The sequence below is a fragment of the Odocoileus virginianus genome, chromosome 27, assembly GCF_023699985.2.
Source record: "Odocoileus virginianus isolate 20LAN1187 ecotype Illinois chromosome 27, Ovbor_1.2, whole genome shotgun sequence".
Taxonomy (NCBI): domain Eukaryota; kingdom Metazoa; phylum Chordata; class Mammalia; order Artiodactyla; family Cervidae; genus Odocoileus; species Odocoileus virginianus.
In genome coordinates, this window is record NC_069700.1 from 39,601,371 (window position 1) to 39,621,569 (window position 20,199).

At 42.0% G+C, this 20,199-nt stretch overlaps 1 protein-coding gene across 19 annotated transcripts in view; it reads right to left on the minus strand.

The window, feature by feature from the left end:
- Positions 1–20,199, minus strand: part of DST (dystonin) — a 513,682-nt gene that overhangs the window by 163,721 nt on the left and 329,762 nt on the right. For 12 of the 19 annotated variants that reach the window (XM_070456721.1, XM_070456720.1, XM_070456711.1 and 9 more), the window contains 9 exons: positions 19,629–19,807; positions 17,840–17,978; positions 16,794–16,987; positions 15,512–15,674; positions 14,607–14,690; positions 13,691–13,798; positions 13,071–13,169; positions 3,194–3,322; positions 619–707 (listed from right to left, as the gene is read on the minus strand). In XM_070456721.1, the coding sequence (XP_070312822.1) occupies positions 619–707; positions 3,194–3,322; positions 13,071–13,169; positions 13,691–13,798; positions 14,607–14,690; positions 15,512–15,674; positions 16,794–16,987; positions 17,840–17,978; positions 19,629–19,807 (1,184 nt within the window). Of the gene's footprint in view, positions 1–618; positions 708–3,193; positions 3,323–4,444; positions 6,556–7,112; positions 9,684–13,070; positions 13,170–13,690; positions 13,799–14,606; positions 14,691–15,511; positions 15,675–16,793; positions 16,988–17,839; positions 17,979–19,628; positions 19,808–20,199 lie in introns of those variants that run through there. The other 7 variants (XM_070456704.1, XM_070456706.1, XM_070456707.1 and 4 more) reach the window with 2 other exon arrangements.

The window sequence follows — 20,199 nt, forward strand, 5'->3', positions numbered from 1 at the left end:
ATATACATGTTTCAATGCTGTTCTCTTGAAACATCCCACCCTCGCCTTCTCCCAGAGTCCACAAGTCTGTTCTATACATCTGAGTCTCTTTTTCTGTTTTGCATATAGGGTTATTGTTACCATCTTTCTAAAGTCCATATATATGTGTTAGTATACTGTAATGGTCTTTATCTTTCTGGCTTACTTCGCTCTGTATAATGGGCTCCAGTTTCATCCATCTCATTAGAACTGATTCAAATGAGTTCTTTTTAATGGCTGAGTAATAATCCATGGTGTATACATATTTTCCAAAAGGCAGGTCTTGGAGACTAAGTACTACTTAGAATCAGGACTTGGCTTGGAATCTTTACAACTAACTAGCAATTGATCCTTAATGCTGAGTCTGTTTTTCTTATCAGCAATATATGGAGATAATAAGTATATTTCAGAATTTTGGTAAAGACTGAGAGTCAAGAAAAGAGACAATTAAATCACTTTATAATCATAGGTTATTAACTAAACTTGTGACTGAGTTCCATTTTTAAACCCTCCACTAAAATTTAACATCATCTACTTTGCTGAGCATTTTGAAGACCACTTCACTACTTTGAATAAAAGAGCTAATTAAAACCAACATACTTGTCTCCATGTTTAGCCAGAAAGAGCTGCATGCCTTGTAGTGCTTCCGATAACTGTTCCTTCTTGATTGAAATTTCCTCACTGGAAATCTGCAAGGTAAAGAAAGCACACTCAGGCTCTTCCTTCACGAACGCTAGATAACAGTCTTTTAAAAAAACTGATCCAAGTTTCCATCAACACCCACATGATGGGTCTATTTTCAGGTGACCTGAGTCAATGCCATGAGTTATTCCCAGTCTGCAGGTCTGGATAAGATGAATGCTTCATTGAGAATGCACAATGAATGAAGCCCCTCCCTCTAATCCTAAGGCCATTATTTCCACAAGGAAATAATAATACAACATGGTAAGATTCTTGCATCCATCCCAGCCCAAACACGAATGGAGGAGGCACAGATATTCAGCACTGGACATCACCATCCTCACAAAGAAGGATACAGCGCTCCTTTGGGAAAAAACACGGTGGAAGTATTTCTCTCTAGATCTGCAGAATGAGGTTAAATAATTGCTATTATTAAGACATTGGCTTGCGAAAGTCGCCAGTGATAGTCAGAGAAATTAAACTGACCAGTTTGGGAAAAGCAAGCCCTTGTATTACTTTCTCCTAATTCAGAAGTGTAACATTTCTGAAGCCCTAAATCCCATGGACAAGCAGGATGGCAGAAGAGTCAGATACCACTTAGTGACTAAACAACATCAGAAAGTAATTAGCATTCTTTTAAGTGATGGGACAATGAAAAGGTATATATTCCCCAGACATATTCTATTGAGAATCAATTTAAAGTCTATTTTTTGTGGTTATAGGAAAGCATGCTGCTGCTGCTAAGTCACTTCAGTCGTGTCCGACTCTGTGCGACCCCAAAGATGGCAGCCCACCAGGCTCCCCCATCCCTGGGATTCTCCAGGCAAGAACACTGGAGTGGGTTGCCATTTCCTTCTCCAATGCATGAAAGTGAAAAGTGAAAGTGAAGTCGCTCAGTCGTGTACGACTCTTAGCGACCCCATGGACTGCAGCCCAACAGGCTCCTCTGCCCATGGGATTTTCCAGGCAAGAGTACTGGAGTGGGGTGCCACTGCCTTCTCCGATAGGAAAGCATGAGGCCATACTAATTTTTTGAAAGACACTTATTATTGCCATCAAATTACCTGAAATTGCCTTTAATAGAGAGATCAAGGGTAATTTAAGATTTGTAACTGAGGCCACAATCTGCGCTGGAAAAGTATCTATTCTTATGTCTGCCAGGTGTAAACCTGAAACTGATTTATAAAATTCTGGAGCATTCATAACCACAGAATGAGGACATACCAAGGGTTTACAAACCACATTCCTCAGAAGAAGCCTGTTCTCCACAAAGAAATCCTTGCTAAGGTCTGTGTCCCTATTTTAATTCCTGTCCTATTTAACAGGGGGGAAATTAAAATGTTTTAAACTAAATATTCACACTCACTTTGAAGGCTTTAGGTTTAAAACACTCAGTGTAATTGTGTTTTCCAACTTATTTCCTCCACACTCTATAAAATGCAGTTTGCTAGACTATGAGCTAAGCTGGCTTGATTTCAGATGAATGAGAATTCAAGCAAATACTCAGGTCTATAAACCCCTCCCGGGGGAACCTCAGAGACGGCACACCTGCCTTGCACCACAGGTGAAATGTGACAAGATACTGAAGTTCTCCACTATTAGATTATGCCAATAATGTCTGTTTCAAGTGATGACAAGTGTGTGTTGATGCAGAGCTCAAAGGTAAAAAGCTACTGAGCACCTCTGTGATTGCCACAGGTCAGGAGGGCACTGTAGGAAACGTACCCCCCAAAAAATGCTTAACTTAGCAGAGGTTTATTTTTTAAAATAAATCAGCAATTCCAGTGCTATCCCAGCAACAGTAACCCCGCTTAATTTAACCCAGTGCCCTAGGAGCATCAGGTGGGGCATTCCAATGGACACCTCGGAGCAGTAACATCTCACAAGATGTAGCCATTCAATCAATGCCAAGGAGACAAGTTTAGCCCACAGAACTGAAGGCTTCACTAGGAGAGGGAAAGAACCTAGAATTCCTGGTGGAGGGCAGAAGTTGTTTTCTTTAGGAAATAAAAAAGATCCAGAAAAGCACAACTGATTTCAAGCTTCACATGTTGTCATCTTGGTTTGTGTTTTGTTCTTGAAACTTGTTGTTCAAGAAGTTTACTTGAAACATTGTAAAAAGGAACCTGCATCTCTTTATGACACAAGAGTGTGTGGATGTACTCATGGCATAAAAAAGAGTGACTCTACTCTCCAGCAGTGCTAATCAAAACGACCAAGAAGCAGAGCTCACTGTGAGGAGGACCAGGACCACATAGTGGCAGACTAATAGTGAGATTAGCATTGATACAGTTCAGAATCTAGAGCAGAGACAGCTTCTTCTGCCACATTCTGTGATTCCTTGGGCAAGTTACTGAACCTCTCTGATCTTCATTATAGTTGCCCAAAGAAAAGGGGAAAACTAAAGAATTAGAAGTATTTTTTAGATAGACTGTATCGACTCAGTAAATTCTTATCATTGTAATTATTATTAAACCAGGATCTCAGTGAATACCTTTTGCTTAGAAAAGGAAGACTTTCCAGCCTTCTCTCCATCTCTCAATGTCATGCTGATATTTGATACCCATTTTTGTAATTCTTTGGCTTTTTCAACATGCTCTTTCTTTTCTTCTTCCAGTGACTTCTGACAGGTGTGAGTGATTAAAAAAAAAAAGATATATTCCAGTAAATGACCAAGCTATTAATCACTTCTCAGAAAACAAGGATGTAAAAATATTTTTTTCATCACACACAGGTTACTGAGATATTTTATTCAATCACTTAAACCACATTCAACACATCACGTGGCAGATGTACTTCCAAAATGTTTACAGTAGCAAAGCAAGCTGTGACAAACACTCTTGAATGATCAATCTAAACTCCCAGCTGGTCTATTAACATGACATATTCAAAAACTCAATTTTATTCACGAAGCACTCGAAGCTCTTTGAATTGCTGCCTTTGCATTAGCATTACAATCAGAATTCTCTAGACAGAAAAATCTAAGACAATGGCAAGCTGAAAGAATAAAGTCTACAAAAGACAAAAAAAATACACAGAACTAAGAAAAACCTTCCCCCTCCTGCAGCAGGTAAACCACTCACAATGCTGCTTTTAATTACAAAGCTGTAACTAGAAATGGGAGATGGTGGTAAACATATTATATGTAAAGTAGACTACAACATACAGAAAAACTTAAAACATGCGTTTTTCAAGGTGATCTGAACCACCACAGCTTCACGGATATGGGAACAAATACACATTTCCCCTTTGATTTCATGGTGCTTTTGAAGTGCTCTTTCGGTAAGTGTAATGAATCCTTGAACAAATGGGAACCCTGAGAGTAGGCTGGGTCCCATCGGGGATGCAGAATTCTGAAGTAAGGATGCTGTAAACTCACTGATGTTTCTCAAGCTTGTCTCATATTTCAGGTAAAATACTTTTATTTTACTGTGGGTAGGTGTTCAAAAATCGAATCTCAAAGCTAAATGGAACCATTATGAAGAGCAGTAAATCTTTTGTTATTTTCAATTTTAAACATATTCTCTCTTGGGCAGACTGGAGTCTAAAATCCAAGTAACCTGACTTTTAGTCTAGAGGAATGATGCAAATTTCTTCCAGATCAGGAGACAGCAACTGTGTTGTATAAAGGCCCAGAGAACAAGTATTTCAGGCTCTGGGAGCCATATGGTCACTGTCAGAACCACTCAACTCTGTCCTTGTGCCCAAAAGTAAGCCAAAGACAGTATGTACACAAGAGTGTGTCTGCATTCCAATAAAACTTTATTTAAAAATAAATTTATAAATGAAAAGTATTCTCTCTCCTGAGCAGTCAGTGTTTCCAGGCCTCAAGAAACTGATGGTGCTTCCAGCGTGTGACACAGTGACTAGGGTGTGGATCTTATCATCAAGCTGTGGGCACAGCAACGTGAACTAACACAGCATCTCTCATATGCCTGCTTATGTGAACATGCCCTGTTATGAAGAATAATAGAGGCTGGAAATTCCTGTCATCAAGGGTTCAGATACTTCTAGGAGTTTAAGTCCTGTGTGGAAATCAAAATCGGCTTTTTCTAAGGCTTCTTTGTACGTCAGCTTTCTTTTCGTTTGGGGACAGAGGATGTTTCTGACATAGGACTTTTGATCTTTGAGCTTCGTAGCAATGAAGACATCTATAATCCCTACTTGCAGAGCTTCTTCAATGGACAAGCGGGACTGAGCCTGGGGCTCCATCAGTCCCCCAGTCAGGTACTGAAATTCTAGACATCGGATTCCCATGTCCTTACTGATGATGTTTGCACCCACAGTTTCCACCACGGACATCACCTTGCTGGTGACAGGGTGGCTGACCCCCGTGACCACTAGCTCGCACTGCCGCAGCTGCTGGGCAAAGCCCTCGTCCACCAGGCCTCTGTGCAGGGCCTCAGCCACCCGGTACCTCTTGCCAGTCAGCGGGTCGATGATGCCCCCAGTGCTGACTTGGGCTTCAAGGCATCGGAGGGCAGTGATCCGATCAACCAGATTCCGACGGGAGGCCTTCAGCACAGAGATCCTCTCCCCGCTGGACGTCAGCCAGTACCCCGCAATCGGACTGTGCACATCCTTCTTGGGGACCAACCGGCTCAGCAAGGAATCCGCAAGCTCTGTGAGTGTCAGGAGGCCTTCCTGATACTTTTTGATGGTGGCTTTGTCAACGGTTCCCTGCTCTACGGCCTCGCTGATACTGAACTGTAATCCGGTCTTAGCATCAGTCAGCATGCGACAGGGCTGCCCATAGGACTCATAAAACGTGGCTTCCTTCCACTGATACTGCTGCCCCGAGAGCTCCAGGTATGTACTCTTCTCGATCAGGGTTCTCTGGAAAGCCTCATAAGCAGTCAGCTCTGCTCCTGTCCTAGTATCTACAACAGCAATCCTGTGAGTTTTCGAGACGTTGAGATTGGAAATGTTCTTCTCGCCAAATGGAAACAGAAAGCACTGGCTGTCTACATCAAAGACACACATGCGCAGTAATTCCGAGTAATACAGGGCTTGCTTGTTATTGGGATTAGGGAAGACGCGGCTATTGCTGGAGGGCTCATGTAAAAACTGCAGGATGGCGTTATTTAGCAGTCCTTGCTGCAGGGCAATTTCTGGGGGAACCCGAATGCCCCTTGTGGGGTCGATGACGCCCCCACTGGCGATCTGCACCTCCAATATATGTTTGCCCCTCTGTCTGTCAACCATTCTATTTTCCATGGCCTGAAACACTGACAGCATCTTAGAGGAACACGGATAGCCCAGGGCTGCCTTCTCTGCCTCAAGGAGCCTGATTTTAAATTCAGGGTCCACCACACCTTTAAGGACTGCATCCTCAACAGAAAAGGTCTGCCCTGAAAGGGGGTCAATTATGAAACCTGTGGCCGCCTGAGCTTCTAAAAACGCTAAAGCCATCATCTTGTCAATGATGATTTTCTTGGCAGCTGAGGAAAAGGAAATCTTTTCTTTTGTGGATTCTAGGTAAAGCCCTGCGATGGAAGTGGCTTTTGTCAAAAACTTGCTCAGAGTTTTCTGAACTTCTTCAATGGTCTTAAGACCAAGTCGCAGCTGCTCAATTGTTTTCATGTCCAGAAGCTTAGCCTCAACCAACTGCCTGGCCGTCACGGTGCGCCGGAGCCCTTGGAACTGAAACTCATCATCCCTGACCGAGCATGTGTGATCGCCATCAAAATTCTGAAAGGTCTCTGGTTCTGAGCTTTTGTTTAGAAAATCTCTCTTGAGCCCACCCGCTGCCCTGCACCCCTCGAGCATCCATTCTTCACTGCCAGGGACTGGACTCTTCTCTTGCTTTAATGCTGTGACATCCGCACGCATAGCACAATGCTTGCTCTTAGCTATCTGTAATGGGAATTTACAAGATGTTAAAAGTCATCTAAAGAACATTCTCACGTTACCCACTCCTAATCCAAATATAATTCCTATAATAACAAAGATGACATAAGAGAAGAAAACTGTTAAGCCCCAGAGGGTTCAGGAATAAGGAATGCTATTTTGAGAGTCTGAAGTTTAAACTTTAGATGACTATTAAATATTAAAGTGGTATATCTGAAAAAGACAGAAGATGAAACCTGTCCACAGAGTGTGTTAGAAATTAAAACTGCTTGCTTTTTCTGGTTTTCTTTAGGGTCAAATTTTTCAGAATAGAATCCTGTTGATACCAACAGGATAGCCATGCCATCTGTGTTTTTCATCTCAAGCACTTAAAAACTAAAGACTATGGTTTGTAATAAAGATTCAGGTAAATCACTAGAAAATGATAGCGTGATTTTCTGTCGGAACTACAAAGAACCAATCACATTCAACATGGCTAAAAAAATACAGCCTAGCAGAGAAAGGAAACAAGAGCGAAAACTTGACAGAGGGTAACTGGTAAGGTCCCAGAACCCAGGGAATACCTCAAAGGGCGCCAGAAGTGTCACCAGGTCTATTTCACACTTGTCATCTTGACACCTGATGGCGGGTCTGGAATTATACAGAGCTTGATCTCTTAGCTTCTCAATTTCTGACAATCTTGCAATGGGGTTCGTCTCATCAAAAGTTATCTGTAACTCGGTGCTTGTTTGAGAAAAGTACTCAGAGTAGCACTGCTGGGTTTTCTCTTTCTCAACCGGAGCCCCTGATGGCCTGCCCTGGACCTCCTTCTGCACACACTCCTCACCCCAATGCTGCCATCTTTCCTCCGACGGCTGTGGTTCCTGAGTCCACCTCTGCAGGGGGGCCCCAGCCCTGGGGAGAGTGGAGGGGAGGTCCTCGGGGCCCGGACCCTCTTTCCCTGCCATCTCAGGGTCTGGCTTGATAGCTGTGTTCTTTTTCTGGATTTCACACTGGAGCACCACTAACTGATGCTCATGCTCCTTTATCTGCTGGTCCATCTTCTGCTTCAGGTTTTCCACCTCCTGCTTCTGAGCCACCAGCTCATCCTCAAGCTTCCGACACTTCTGGTAGTGATGGGCCTGCCCATCCTGCCCTTGGTGCATCTGCTGGCGATACTGCTGGAGCTGCCTCTCAAGTTCTCGGATGTTTGTCTCACAGAGCCTGGCGTTCTCTTGAGCCCTGCTGTTTTCCCGCTGCAGAGACACGAAGTCCAGCTGGATGCCCGAAATATCGCGCTCGGTGATATCTTTGGAGTCCATCAATTTTTCCATCTTCTTCCGAAACTCCTCTGCAGAACGCTTGAATTTCTCAGACTCTTCCTGGAACAGAACCATCTTCCTGTGCGTCACCTGCTCCTCTAGGGTCTTTAAGTGCAGTTCGTCTTGCACCTTCTTCAGCCTGTTGTTCAGGTCCTGCACCTGCGCCCGCTGCATCTGCACAGTCTGCTCCCCTAGGCGCTTCTCCTCTTTGGACGCGCTCAGCTCCGCGCTCAGACTTCGCACCTCCTTCTCTGTGTTCTGGATGATGCGGTCTTGCTGGTCACACTTCTGCTTGAATTCACTCACTAAATGCTGACTCTGGGCCAGGTCTTCTTCCAGGCACTTGATTCTCCTTTGGAAATCCTGTTCCGTTTTGGTCTGTTTGTGCAAGTGCTCGTTGGTCGTGCGGAGCTGGTCTTTGAAACTATCCGCCTGGAGTTTCAGCGTCTCGCATCTCTGCTGGATGGCCTGTTTCTCTAAGACCACGTCTGCCGACTCGGCCTGAATTCCCTGCATCGTTAACCTGGTTTCGCTATTCTGCCTGGTGAGCTCTTCCACCTTGTGCCTTAGCTTGTCCGCACACTCATTACTTCTCTCCAATTCCTCCTTCAGCTTTTGGATTTTCTCATTATTCTCCTTTTCGGCTTGAATATTCTGAAGCAACTGCGAGTGACTTTTCTCAAACTGCTCTTTCAGGTGATCTGACGTTCTCTGGCAGAACCGAGCTCTTTCGCTAGAAGACGCCTCGCCATCCTGCGGAGAAGTAACCTGTGCGTTTAGATGCTGCATACTCCTCTCGGCGGCAGCCTGCGTCCTGGTAATCCGGTCCCCCTCCCGCTGGAGCTTGCCCTGCTCCTGCTGCAGCGACTCCAGTTCCAGCTCATAGCTGTGCTTCATCCTCGTGAGGTCGGCGGCCTGCTGCCTGACCTCGGCCGCCCTCCCCGAGGTCTGGCTCAGCTGCCTGCCCAGCTCCTGGAGCTGCCGTGAGTACCCCTCCTCGGCCTGGTCCTTCCTTTCCAGTTCCAGCTTCAGGCCCCTCAGGGCCCTGTTGGTCTCCTCCAGTTTCTCTTTGAGCGAGCGGGCCTTCTCCTCCTCCGAGGTCTTCTCCAGCTGCAGGGCGCCGAGTTCACACTTCAGCTCCCTCACATCCTGCTCGGCCCTCCTGTTGGCCGCCATCAGCTCATCCACCTGCTGCTTTAGGTCCTTGGCCTCGGCGCTCGGACAAGCTGGGCGCGCGCTTTCTCTGCACGGATGCTGCATTTCTGTTACTGGTCTTCTGGCTTCCGAATCGACTTTCTGCTTTTCCTCCAGCTGCTTCCCTGCCGCCTGCTTCTGGAACGTGAGGTCTTTTTCCATCCGCTCCATCAGCTCCAGGAGGTCGGCTTCGTGGGCCTTCTTCCTCCTCAGCTCCGCCATGAGCTCGCCCCTCTGGCGCTCGAGCTCCTGGAGGCTGCAGTCCTTCCGGGTCAGGCGCTCCTCCAGCGCCCTCTGGGTGGCGCTGTGCTCCGCCAGCTGCTCGCGGAAGCCGCGCAGGTCGCGCTCCACGGCCTGCAGCTCCTGGCGGTAGCGCTGGGCCTCGCTCTCCGCGCGCACCTTCTGCAGCGCGATGTCCGCCGCGTCCCTGCGCTGCTTCCTCAGCGCATCCTCCGCCGCCTCCCGGACTCTCGGGAGCTCTTGCTCGGCCAGGGACTTCTGCCTCTCGAGCTCGGCCAGCGCCCTCTCCAGCTCTGTGATCTTCCCCGCGAGTTGGCGGTTCTCCCGCGCGGTTGCCTCCTGCCGCTGGAGCAGGTCTGAGTACACCCCTTGCTCAGAAGCCTCCTGACGCCTCTGCATCTACGAGAGACGTTCAGAAGGGTCAGACCCGCGCCGCCCCAGCCCGTCTGCAGGCGTCCGGAGCCGCGCTCGCCAAAGGGCCGACACCGGGGAGGGGGACCGAAGGCAGCCCGAGCCCCGCCACCGCCACCGCCACCGCCACCAGAGAAGGAGCTTCAGGAAGTCAGCAGTGCGGAAAACCACACACCCTTTTCTTAGGCAAGGAATCTTTTTTTTTTTTTTGCCTCTCAGGAATAATTTTGCTTTTAAAATTTGCTAGCTCAGGATTTTACAGCAAGAAGGAACCTTACAGCCTGACTCAGCTCAGATGCGGACACTGGGGTCTAGAAAATGTCAGTAATTTTGAAAACTCATGCAAAACAGGCGGATGACAAAGTAGGAACCACAATTCTCACAGCAGTCCTCTTTCACTCACACACAACCTAGTCCTACGAGATAAGAACATACAACATATAGGAACTGAACGACATTAGAGAATTCAGTCTTCAGTTTCTAACCCAAAAGAAATTAAAAAATGATATCTAAGAGAAAGAAGATATAAAACTGGAACAAAGAGCCAACTGAGGAAATAATACTTAACAGGAGGAAGGAGGAAATTATATAAAAATTTGTCATTGCCTACAATCTAATTCCTCACTAATTTATATTTGCCCTACTGTGATACTTACAATAATCAGAATTGCTAATGCAAAGGCAGCCACAGTCATGGTGGCTTTAGAAAAGACGTGCTTCATGTACTCACAGGCTTTGTTGCTGTCATTAATGACATGGCCCATAGGAATCCACCTTGACAAGTACCTTCAGATGCTTCACAAACATAAAGATATGTGTTAAATATAAACACTTATAGAAGTTTACCTAGGAATTCAGCTCCAATTAAGAAAATTTGTTCACTCTATTGAATACAGAATCGATCTCAGCTGGGAGGAATACATTTGACTATAGAACAATGTAATCACAGCTAGTTTATAATCACAATTTAACTTCTCTTTATTAATATCATAAGCTTATTAGCGTTGTATTATCAGCTAAAAATCATCATAGTTAGAAGTAACTTAGGAGGAGGGAAATTATTCTAAATAGCAGGTTTTATTTTCATTGAAAAGCCTTAGTAAATCTTAAGAATTTAATTTGTATTACAGACCACATCTTATTTTGCATCCTCTCATTACATGATTACCAATAATTTTGATGAGAATTTTGGTTGTTTCCTTTGCTAACCTAAATATCATTTTTAATAAGAATTCATATAAAAACAAATCTCATCACAGTCTGTAATATTTAGTGCTCTGTTTATTATCAGGGTCAACTCTTAATGACACTGAAACATTTTATCTGCTTAGACATTAAAAGTATTCCATATATTAATATTTTGAGTAGACAACTTCTAAAAGGGTCTTTCTCAATTTCTCATCAAATTTCCTTTCAGACTTAGCTGTTGTGAAGAAGTTTTGAGTCCCTTCCTTTTTTTCTCGGTCATAATCCGAGGTTTAAAAAAATGAAAATTCGCTCAGGAAAAAAAAAAAAGTTAAACGCTAAGTGTCTTGGAATCATTTAAGTGACTTGTTAATCTCATGTTGCCTAGATAACTATAATTTTTTAAGCAAAGATTAGAAAAATTACTAGAGATCATTTAGTTATATTACTGATTTACTTTCTTGTGTATCTCAAACTTATTCACATAAAATAACTTCAAGTTTTATCTAAATTTTTCCCAAGGAGACATGCTGTCTTTTAAGCTCAGCAATTAATATATTCTGCAGTCAACACAGACTAGAAAAATCTCTCTATCCACTGAATATCCATTACAGATATCCTACTAATATTTCTGTAGTCAATCTGGTATTATCTTTGAAATTAACATGGCTCCCTCTTTGATTCCATGTTTATTATGGAAAATTCTGCTCTCTGACCAAGATTTCACATGTGGATCTTAGAGACCCAGTTTCAGAAACACTTCTTTGTGGAATCTGAAAATTGAGCTATATATCTTTTATAAGATACTCCATTATTAAGACCCTTAAGTGGTGAATTTTTAATAAAGAATTTAAAAATCTATTTTAAATTATAATAGTCCTTTCAGAGTTCCATAAACTATATTATTTTGATTTTCAATTCAATATAAATCTTTAACATTTCAAAGGATGACAAGCATAATTTTTCAGGCTTTCTGAAATATGTTTTTGGGTTTATCAACTTCTAGTACTCTACCCCATCAGATAAATTGAGCAAAGTGGCTCATGTGTGTGCAATCAGACCTACACAGTAAGAAAGGAAAGCCTTAAATTATTTTATTTTAACTACTAAATATACAATTTAAAAGATCTGCCTACCACTTAAAATGGAATATCTCTTAAAAACTAAGAATGTAAAAAAATGTGGACCTTTCATAGATGAGAAGTTTATGCCAATTATTTGGATGTGAAAATACTCTGGTTCTCCTTTCTAAGCCCAAAGGAAGTTAGTTATAAAGACTTGCAAATAGCTATGTTAGTGCTAGTAACTCTGAACAGACAGAAATAGTTTACAAAAGTAGTCACACTTTTTTTAAAAACTAAGAAAGCAACATCTATTAGACATTTGCTACCATTTTGGTTCTCTCATTATATGAATGGAATTATACTAAGTACAATCACCTCCAGAATTTCAACAGTGGTCTAATTTAAATGGCCAATGCCCCACAGTTTACTTATTGTAACATTCAATTTACTATTTTTGTCTGTTCTGAGGTCAGGAATAGAAAGTATATCAAGATAACAGAGCACAGCATAATACCTTCAAAATTAGATATAACAGCCTTTTATAAAAACATACTTTCCTGAATAACTCCTTATTCTGTTTCTGAATATATTATTAAATGCGCATAGTCTTTTTAATATACACCATATATTTTTGACAAAAATAAAAACAAAACACCTCAATTCTTTAAAAGCATTGTCATTTTGTATAAATACCTGCTACTTCTAACTTAATGGTGTTCCTGTTTTAAATCCTTGAAGATGTAAATTAATTTAAAAGATATAAAACAAATTTATGTAATATTTCTGTAGACATCATAACAGTAGTAACTATACTTCAAAGAAAACTGGAAAAAATTCTGCTAAACTGCCTACATTCCATAATGTAAATAGAGCCACTTATGACATTAACCCTCTCATATTGAGAGAAAATAAAAATGTTTTTCTTTTGTTCCCCAAATGGTTGTTTCTTTTTTTGCACTGCTTTTCAATTTGAGAGAATCTCGGTAACCAAAAAATCCCAGGCCTCTAGTGTTTTTGACTGTAATTTTGTAACTAATCACTTATACATCAGATCTCAACCATGTGAGTTTATCACAAAGCCCCCCCAGGGCTCCTTGCCGGTGACCTGCCCATGATTAGTGGTTACCTCCTCCTCCTCCAGTCTCTTCAATGAGTCCCCAGCAAATTTAATATATTGTGTCATGAGGGTGACCAGAGCCGTGTATCGGGTCCTCAGGTCCATAAACTACAAGAAAAAAAAAAAAAAAGATAGAAACATAACTTCCATTTGCCCTAAATGAGTTGAACAAACACTGAGTAATAATGAAAACATTAATGAGGCTTTGGGGCAGGGAAGCTCATGACTGCTAGTAACGATAACCACATAGGAGCAAGATCACTGCTGTGCAAACCACAGTAATGATCTTCCTCCTCTAAATTTAACTGTGAGTGGCATTTATTATTCTCTGCAATTCATTCATCTTGAATGAGGATTTTCAAAGAGTTTTTTTAAAACCCTTAATAAAATGTATTGTTACAGGTAAATAGCATCTACTTGGAATGATGGACTGTTCTGGAATTGGACTGTGATCAAGGTTGCACAACATTACAAAGGTATTGAATGTCACTAAATTCTACACGTAAAAATGGTTAAAATGGTGAATTTTCTACTACATATATTTCACCATAATACAAATATGTAAATGTAAAGTTGCTGAAGTGCTGCTTCTCTCTTTTGCACACTCCCTGTCTCTGGACGGTTACCACCTCTTGAATGACGAGATCTGCCGAGCTCTGCAGTCTCCGTCGTTTCACTGGAGACTTTTGCTGTGAATCCACCATGGCCCGGTAGGTCATCGTTTGTAATTCATAGTCCTGCATGAAGAAATCAGTAAGATTAATCATGGCAAAGCACTAATGCTTCATTCTACAGTGATCTTTGATGCAGAGAAAGGGAATTCAGTTTCACTGAATAACTTTAAATAAAAAATATTGCAAAAATACATTTTCAGGAATCAATCCAATCCTGAGATGTTTCCAAGGTGGTAATAAAAATCAGAAACACTTAGGGGGGTCAGGAAGCTCCGAAGTCCCTTTAGGAGCTCGTGGACACATTTAGGAACAGCGTGCCAGTTGTTTTCAGTCTCCCCCTCGTCTAGATAAAAAATGGGGACTGCAGAGACGTGGCAGGTGACTCAGAGCACATGGGAACCATCTCTAAGGGAGATGTTCTTCCATGGAATATCACAGCAATATTTGCATGGGTACTCCAGCAATATTTCCAGGGATACTCCATCAGTACTTCTATGGACACTGCAGCAATACTCACATGGAACCCTAAGCCAGACTAATGGTGGGTGTTCCAGCAATACTTGAATGGAACATTCCAGCAAGGAAGGAGGGGGTAAGCGAAGTAGAAAGAGGCATATGACAGAGCTACATTTTCTCCTGGTGTACATGAGGGTGTGGGCAAGCTGTGTGTGTGTGTGACACAGAGAGAGAAGGAAAGAAACAGGGGTTGTCACAGGACTCAGGTTTCCTTGAAGAATTAACAGATAAGTCACAGTGAAGATTCTCTGTTTCCCTTTTCAATGCAGATTGAATGACCTGTGAAGGCTCTAAAGAGCACTGTGGAAGCATCCCCCTAAACATGAAATCTGACACAAGGAACTCGACTTCTCACCTTCACTGCAGTGGAATACTGTTCTGCGTACTTCTGACACTCATCCATTTTGCTCTGTTTCATTTCTATTTCGGACACCAGCATCTATAAATGCACACAGGTTAACAGAAAAGCAACAAGGAATTCTATGCTGTCTAACAACATGAGATCTCAAGCACTAAGAAATACCGACATCACTTAACACTACAGCTCTCTACCCTACTTTACTTTTCTTTTAAGCACAGTCTTTATTAATCAATTAATTTATCTGGCTGTACCGCTTGGCTTGTGGGATCTTAGTTCCCACACCAGGGATTGAACCTGTGTCTTCGGCAATGAAAGCAGAGATTCCTAACCACTGACTGCCAGGGAATTCCCTCTGTCCCACTGCACTTAATGTCATCTGCCTCATGAGTGACGTTCAAGCATTCAAGTTCAAGCCACTCAGTTACACCCCCTCACGCAGCTTCCAAAGCAGAAATCACTAAACTCCGTGGGAATTATCCACAAGTAGGCTTGAAACCCTTTGCTCCTTAATCCTAATTTTGACCTAAAGAGAGCTAGAAATTACTGGCCCCTCAAGATGGAACAAAAATCTCAAAGCATTTAACTCAGTCAAATGCAGCTGTTTAATTTTCTACAACTAACCATTTTTTAAAATGCAGGGTCCTAATCTGACCTCAGTGATCATGTTGGGACTTGAAAAGTCCCAACATGAAACTTACTTATTCCTTATGGTTTCAAAACTGACCTCCAATAAATCAAAAAAGTAATGCATGTAGGTCTGATTGCAAATTTTTAACATTTATGATTTATTCCCTGTCTTCCTTGAAATAGTTGCTGACCTACTATCTTAACAAGAGAAAGGAAGGTCAAGGCCATGAGTGACTAAATGCAGACACAACCACGAGGAGCTGTTTGCACACCTTCTGTTGATTCAATTGTGTCGCCAGAGTTTTACTGTTTTCAGGCTGATTTTCTTGAATCTTCCTCTGAGTAGTTTCAACTTGCTGGATCCAATCATCCAACGGGTGATATGTATCTCTGTAGTACTTCAGTGACTTGCCAATGCCTTCCAAGTCCCGTAACCTAAGAGGATGACAACAGAATAGTCACAGTTTTCAAGAGCAACAATAGGAAGTTGGAACATGTAGAAAAGAAGGCATGGACAAACTAACTGTCCCAAGTGCAACCACAGGGGAGTGTCCAAAATTCAAGGCGGAAGCACCCTAGGCCAATTTCCACCCCTGCCCTGCTGTGGGTTGAATACAAATTACTTTTCTCTAGGACTTGTGCAGTTTATTAGTACTGATTGTTCTAGGGGCAAATCCAAGAGACTGAAGCTAAAAAGCAGGAAAATTGGAAGCTTAACTAGAGTAATCATCAATCAACAGATCTTAAAGACCCAAAGCTTGCAGCAATGGCAGTTTCACTTCTGAAATCATGACCTGGTTGCAATGAACTGGTTCAACATGAACTCAGAGAATACTTTTCAGGAGCTGCAATTGAACACCCAGTTTCTATGACTGTAAAACCACTACATTAAACCTACAGATGACATATTTTAGAGATTAGTTACTATGTTTTTAAAAATAACTTATTTGTCACACATGACACTATATTATAACAGCATTTTAGCTGCATTAATAAAAACATAAAAAATGAGTGAGAAAGAACACTATTCCATTTCATCCCCAAAACTATCCCATTTCCTTTCACTTCTTTATATCAGTCACTGGGCAAATGATCTTGACTTTCTTTTTACCTCTGGCTAGAATGAACATCAGGCCATTTCAGTTTCTTTTACCCTTCTTGCCTACTATAGACGCTGCATCTGGTCCTAGGAAATGCATGATCCATGCTCCTATTACTAAGTCATGGTTATTTGGATGTTATCACTTTGCAATAACTAGAGAACTGCATTGTTTTTTCCTTCAGAAAATGCAAGTAGGATAACAATACAAATGCAAAACTATATCAATAATTGTAATAATACAAAACCAAAAAGTACTTATTTGGAAGTTAAGTATCTTGCTCAAGGCCATCCTATAAAAAAGAAATGTAATTAGACCCAGCTCTTGCAATTAACACAAGTAACTGTTCTATGGAATGAATTACACATGGGGGTAAAAAGCCTAATACATTTAGACTTTACCCAGAATATAGAGATTAAATCTGAGCTAAAACGGAATGAAAAGGCCAGTTAACCTGTTGTCAATCTGAACATGAACATTCTGCCATCTCTCAACCAACTGATCTGCTTTTTCTTTGTGCCAGTCAAAGTCAAGGTCACGCTCTTTGTAGGTTTTAAACATCTCATCACTGATGGTCTTTGCTCTCTGCAGCTCATCCTCCAGCTCATGGAAGACCTCTCTCTTTTCATCCACTTCAGATCTCCATTGCTAAAATGGAACAATTTACAAAGTTATAAAAATGGGTAAGGTGCTCACCAGGTAAACACTTAATTTACCTAATTTTACAACTCATTTACAAATGACTGACATAAAATCAGACAACAGAAAGAACATATTTCGTATACAAAATGTTACATTAGGTTGAACCTTATAAAACTGTCATATATGGCTATACTTTGACCTAAAAAAAACCAATATTATATATAAAGTTCAGCCTAATAGATTCTGCACACCAATAAAATAAAACATATTCCATAAGCAAGTCTGCCACCTCAGTAAGTCTTTTTTCATTGTTTATTTTTTAAATATCTACTGATCCCATTGTTTAAAAATGAACCTGTGCATTAAAAATCACTGAAACAACTTTTCACAACTGTTTACAGTATCTTTACTCAGGGCTTTATAAGTGGAAGGACAGAAACATACAAGGACAACTATTAGTCCTTTTCCTTCTTAGATTAACTAGTCTATTCACCTCTTTAATTTCTTAAAGTAACTGCCTCTTTCTCCAAGGGCATCTGATTACAAACAATTTACCTTTAAGTTTTAACAACTCTTGCTGCCAACATGAACAGAGTATAAAAATCTACTGTCAAAAAAGATAAAAACTTCAAGTGAAAAGAACTCATCTCAAACTAAAAATGAATCAACATACTCATTTATAGTAAGTCATAGTGTTACAGAGAGAAGATATGGAATGCATAGAGAGGTATTCAAGTTCAGATATTTAATGCTTGATGTCTGAAGACTTGAACCAAGTTATAGAAAAATTTTAGAGCACAGTTTTAGAGAAGTTTTAGAGCACAGTCTTTAAAAAAAAGCCAGCAGTAAGATGCATACCTTTAAAGTACTTATTAGATTCTCAATGTTATTCTTGTCAGCTATAACAGCTTCCTCTTCACACAATTTAGTTTCATAGAGTTTTACAAGAGCTTCTGCAGCTTGAGTGTTTTTTAACACCAAGTTGACCGTTTTCAACCTGAAAAAGACAATTAAACAACATCCCTTCTGTTAAGTGTTTACTTTCCCACAATATAGTCTTGACACAGCATGAGGCTGTGTGATGCAGTGTGCTCCTCATGCCAGCACAATGACAGCTTTTTATTACAAGGTTCACATCCCGCTAAGTCAGAAAGAGAAAGACAAATGCCACATGGTATCACCTATATGTGAAATCTAAAATATGACATCAAGGAACTTACCTGTGAAATAGAAATTGATTCACAGACATAGAAAACAGACCTGTGCGGGGGTGGGGCCAGGAGAAGGGTGGAGTGGGAGTCTGGGGTCAGTGGATGCAAGCTATCACTACAGGATGGATGGACAACAAGGTCCTATTGTAAGCACAGGGAACTGTATTCAATACCCTATAATAAACTATAATGGAAAAGAACATAGAAAAAAATATATATATAGAACACTTTGCTGTATACCAGAAATTAACACAATCGTGTAAATCAACTATATTTCAATAAAAATTTTTTAAAAGATTAACATCCCACTATCTATCTAACAGAATCCACACTGTGCCCCCTAGTTGTCTTTAGCAGAAGATTCCAACAGAAGAGGGGCTTCTTTCAAACCTAATTTAGACCAAGACTGGAAGGCAAGTTCAATAGACCATAACAGCTGAGCTACCAAAACTACAGGGAACATGGGGGAAGATCATTGATGTTTTCATCTCTGAAGCTCATTCCCTTTCAGCATGAAGAAGCATCATAAATCCACAGAAATATTTAGCATATTTGTTACTAAGAAAAAAAATCTGAGGGATTTCGCTGGTGGTACAATGGGTTAAGAACCCACCTGCCAATGCAGGGGATACGGGCTTGATCCCTGGTCCAGGAAGACGGGGAGCCACAGCTAGCGATGCCCACGTGCTTAGAGTCTGTGCTCCCCAACAGGAGGAGCCACAACTAGCAATGCCCACGCACCTAGAGTGTGTGCTTCCCAACAGGAGGAGCCACAACTAGCGATGCCCACGCACCTAGAGTGTGTGCTTCCCAACAGGAGGAGCCACAACTAGCAATGCCCACGTGCCTAGAGTCTGTGCTCCCCAACAGGAGGAGCCACAACTAGCGATGCCCACGCGCCTAGAGTCTGTGCTCCCCAACAGGAGGAGCCACAACTAGTGATGCCCACGCACCTAGAGTCTGTGCTCCCCAACAGGAGGACCCACAGCAGCAAGAAACCCACACACCACAACAAAGAGTAGCCTCCACCGGCTGACCTAGAGAAAACCCACATGCAGAAGGCAAATCCATGCGTGCACGCTAAGTCGCTTCAGTCGTGTCTGACTCTTTACGACCCTATGGACCGTAGACCACCAGGCTCCTCTGTCCATGGGATTCTCCAGGCAAGAATACTGGAGTGGGTTGCCATGCCCACCTCCAGGGGATCTTGCCAACCCAGGGATCGAACCCACATCTCTTATCTCCTGCATTGGCAGGTGGGTTCTTTACCACTAGCATCAACTGGCACAGCTAAAAATAAAAATAAATGAAGAAAAGAAAATAAAAATTTTTTATATTCTTAAAAATCTACATTTTTAGCTGAACAGCTTCTGTATATAAATGGCAGCTGTATGAAGTCAGCTTAGATGATTTCTATCAAGGCAGCGGTTCCGTACTTCTCTATGTAGGTGGACGACATGGAATAGACGTGGTTCATGCTCTGGACGACCACACTGAGCTCAGACCGCAAGACGGGTGTGGAGGCAGAGGCAGCTGCTTGACTGAAAAAGTCTTCACATTTACTTGTGATCGTGGCCAAATCTTCTTTAAGTCGCTCCAGTTCTTTCTTTAGTTTCTACACGACAAAGAACAAACATGAGGATCAGACAGGGCCTCTTTCTTCAAACACTTCCAACACACACATTTCCCATTATTACTCTTGAGGTAAATACATATTATTTTTCTAAACTGCAGCATAGTTGATTTACAATGTCATGTTCATTTATGCTGTACATCAAAGTGACTCGGTCACATACACACATTCTTTTTTCATATTCTTCTCCATTACGGTTTATCACAGGACGTTGAATACAGTTCCCTGTGCTGTCCAGCAGGACCCTGCTGTTTATCCACTGTCTACATCTTACAGTTTGCGTTTGCTAATCCAGAACTCCTCCTCCATCCCCCCCCCCCCCCACCACCCCCGGGCAACCACAAGTCCATTCTCTACATCTGGGATGCTGTCTG